Source organism: Lipotes vexillifer, unplaced genomic scaffold (assembly GCF_000442215.2).
Source record: "Lipotes vexillifer unplaced genomic scaffold, Lipotes_vexillifer_v1.1 scaffold1662, whole genome shotgun sequence".
NCBI classification, from domain to species: Eukaryota; Metazoa; Chordata; class Mammalia; order Artiodactyla; family Lipotidae; genus Lipotes; species Lipotes vexillifer.
In genome coordinates this window covers 692,559-695,579 of record NW_006795342.1, presented here as the reverse complement: position 1 = coordinate 695,579, position 3,021 = coordinate 692,559, and the positions used below count along the sequence as shown (strand labels likewise).

The following is a 3,021-nucleotide window of genomic DNA, read 5'->3' as shown; positions in this document are numbered from 1 at the left end:
GAGCCTGTGCTCCGCAACGGGCGAGGCCACAACAGTGAGAGGCCCGCGTACCGCAAAAAAAAAAAAAAAAAAATTAAAAAAATAAAATACATATATAAAAGTGAATCAATTGAAAAATACGTTAAGTAAAAAGATAGGTCTCTATGAAGAAGAACATACACACACACACACACACACACACACACACACACACACACGTATTACTGAATCACTGTGCTGTACACCTGAAGCTTACACAACATTGCAAATCAACTATACCTCAATAAAAAAAATTATATATATATAGGTGTCTAAGGCACGGCAAAGGAACCATTTACCTTAAACAGTAGCAATATGAAATATTTCTATATTAGGTACCAACAGAATTATCCCAGTTGCAGGAGTGTGGAGGACATGCTTGCCTTCAGACTTCTGTAATTAGGTGATGGATGGAACTATCCCATAAAACTTGAATTTTTCCCACAATGTCTTTACATCTGCTATTAGTAATTAAAGAAAAAAGCTTCCCACAACCAGCAAACTCAGTGACGGATTTAATGTGGGCAGAGTAATTTGCACGTTGAGAGCGTGTATGTAGACCTTTGCCCTCATTGTGGGGGACAGGAGAGGGCATTTATGTCTCTGCCTTGTGGGTGGGAGTGGAAACATACTCACCTCTTCGTGCATTGGCTGGGGGTGCTGAGGTGAGCATCTCTCAGCCGATAAATTCCAAAACAAAGCATATTATATGTTTTCAGAGCTTTGCAGAACAGATCACCATAACAACCACCATCCTGGGAGTCAACAAAAGAACAGAGAGAAAAAGCATTTTTATTTGCCTAAAAGGAGAGGTCCCGGGGAGAAAAGGGCTTTTTAATGAAAGCTCATTTCGGTGTCTCCTGAGTCGGAGGGTCTGTACCAAGGAACCGTAGCTGAAGAAGTTAGTGTGGTTTACAGCCTACACCTCAATACCGGCGATTTTGGGGGATCAGATAATAATGGGTTTTCCTCTGGTTCTCTCTAGTTTTCCATCTGCAGCGATGAGAGCTCCAAGGAGATGGGGCCTCTCCTTATTTTAAGTGATGGTGTAAGCTTGAAGGTCTCAGATGTCTGTTCAGCTGAGGAGAAGAAACCAGCTTTGCAAAATGGTGATGATGTTTAGCCCCAGCTCAGCTGTAATCACTGTGATCTGACCGTGTTGTCAAAACTGCTCGAGTGATAATGAAAATCACTGCCAGGAGAAAAGACCCCACCAGGTACTATGGTGACAGACTCTTTCAGAGAAGGACTGTGTGAAAAGCACAATTTACAGACCTCAGAGATGGCAAGGGTGGAAGGGAATGTGTTTCCCCAGGAGCTGGAGGTCTGCAGGCTGAATAACTGGGATTCACAGTTCTAATCAGTTCACAGTCACCTTCCAAGGGTCTGGGGCCTGATGCGGAAGGTGAAAGCAAACTCATTCACTCAGAAATGCTGGCTTCCTGCAGCCAGTTGGCTTCAGGTAGATATTATTATAGGAAGGGCACCAAAGGCTGACTTCACTGGGAATAAAGTGACTGCATCTGTCCTTCCTGTTACCAAAGTGTTCAGATGGGCATCACATTAGAGAACACAAAAGGAGCCAGATCTTATCATTATTTAAAGTCTTTATTCTTTTAAAGTGTATCAATGAGTAAATGATGATAAAAAGAGCCACTAGCTATGGAGGTGGCCTTTTAAAAAAGCCCAGCCTAGCACATAGATCCCTGCCCATAAACAAACTAAAATATAGTGCAAGTTGGCATCAGGGTTTCAGAAGAAATGGAGAAAGTGACCCTTTCCTTGGCTCCTTTTCCACTATTTGGACTTTCTGGGTGGCACTATTGTTTGTACAATGGGTTTACTGGCTCCCAAGACTGGTGGCTCCAGCCCTTGAATGAATGCATCCACGGAGTCGGGCGGGGAATAAGGATCAAGACTGCTTACTTCTGCCAGAGTGCTTGAACCAGGCTGGTGCGTGGAACCCAAAGGGAGGCATGGGTCCCTCTGCAGCAGCAGGGGCATGGGGGAGGGTGACTGGGTCCAGCCTCAGAATTAATAGCCCACGAGGAGCTTTTAAAAACCACTGATGGCTGTACTCAGCCCCCAGGATTCTGGGCATGACCCCAGCGCCGGTGGTTTTCAGAACACCATAGCTTATTATGTGCACGTAGACCCGCTGGCCAAACCAACAGCATCTCACGTGGATTCTTTAATGTCTCTAATTCCAGACCGGGGTCACCTAACTCTGAGGCTGGACCCATTCACTCTCCCCCATGCCCCCGCTGCTGCTGAGGCGACTGATGTCTCCCTCTGGGTTGCACACACCAGCCTAGTTCAGGCACTCTGACAGACCTATTAATGTGCAGTTGGGGTTAAGTAGCCCTGAGTCATGCTAAGAGACCTGTAGAAAAGGCTCCCAGCCTTGGCTGCATTTGGAACCCGCCCCAATGCCTCCCATCTGTGGCAGAAGGTACCTGAGGGGAGTCAGTAAGCCCACAGGCTCTGAAGCCAGGATTCCTTGCTCTGAAGCAAATTCCTTATGGGGCCAGTCCTCAGTCTCTCTGAGCCCCAGTTTCCTTAAAGCGTCTGATAAGAGAACCTACGCCAAAGGGTCACCATGGGGATTAAAATGAATGAATACATGTAAAGCCCAGTGCCTGCTACACAGTAAGCCATAAGCATCACCTCTTACAGTTCTTTTCCTGTAGAAAGTAGCAAAGGCAGAGACCTAGCCTGTCACTGTCTGACACATTTGGATCCCGCCATTCCCAAACAGCCAGCTCAGGTGCCCTTTGCCCCCTGAACTCACCCCCAGGTCCGCAAAGGGCCCGTCCAGAAGTGCTAACTGGGCCACGCGGCAGCGGTCCCTATTGGCCAGCGTCTGGGGGGTGCTGTAGCCCCCGCGCAGTGCATTCTCCTCGGCAATCAGAGCCTCCAGCTCCGGCGTGGCTCCTCCGGTCACCAGGGTCCGTATCAGGGTGAGGATGTTGTCATTGAAGTATGTCTGGGAAGAGAACGGGG

At 47.6% G+C, this 3,021-nt stretch overlaps 1 protein-coding gene across 1 annotated transcript in view; it reads right to left on the bottom strand.

The window, feature by feature from the left end:
- The window catches only part of LOC103072349 (calcium-activated potassium channel subunit alpha-1), a 545,963-nt gene that overhangs the window by 12,683 nt on the left and 530,259 nt on the right, over window positions 1-3,021 (bottom strand). Inside the window, exons 26-27 of the mRNA XM_007467587.1 lie at window positions 2,810-3,004; window positions 655-773 (exon numbers count right to left, since the gene is read on the bottom strand). Coding sequence (XP_007467649.1) covers window positions 655-773; window positions 2,810-3,004 — 314 coding nt within the window. The remainder of the gene's footprint in view (window positions 1-654; window positions 774-2,809; window positions 3,005-3,021) is intronic.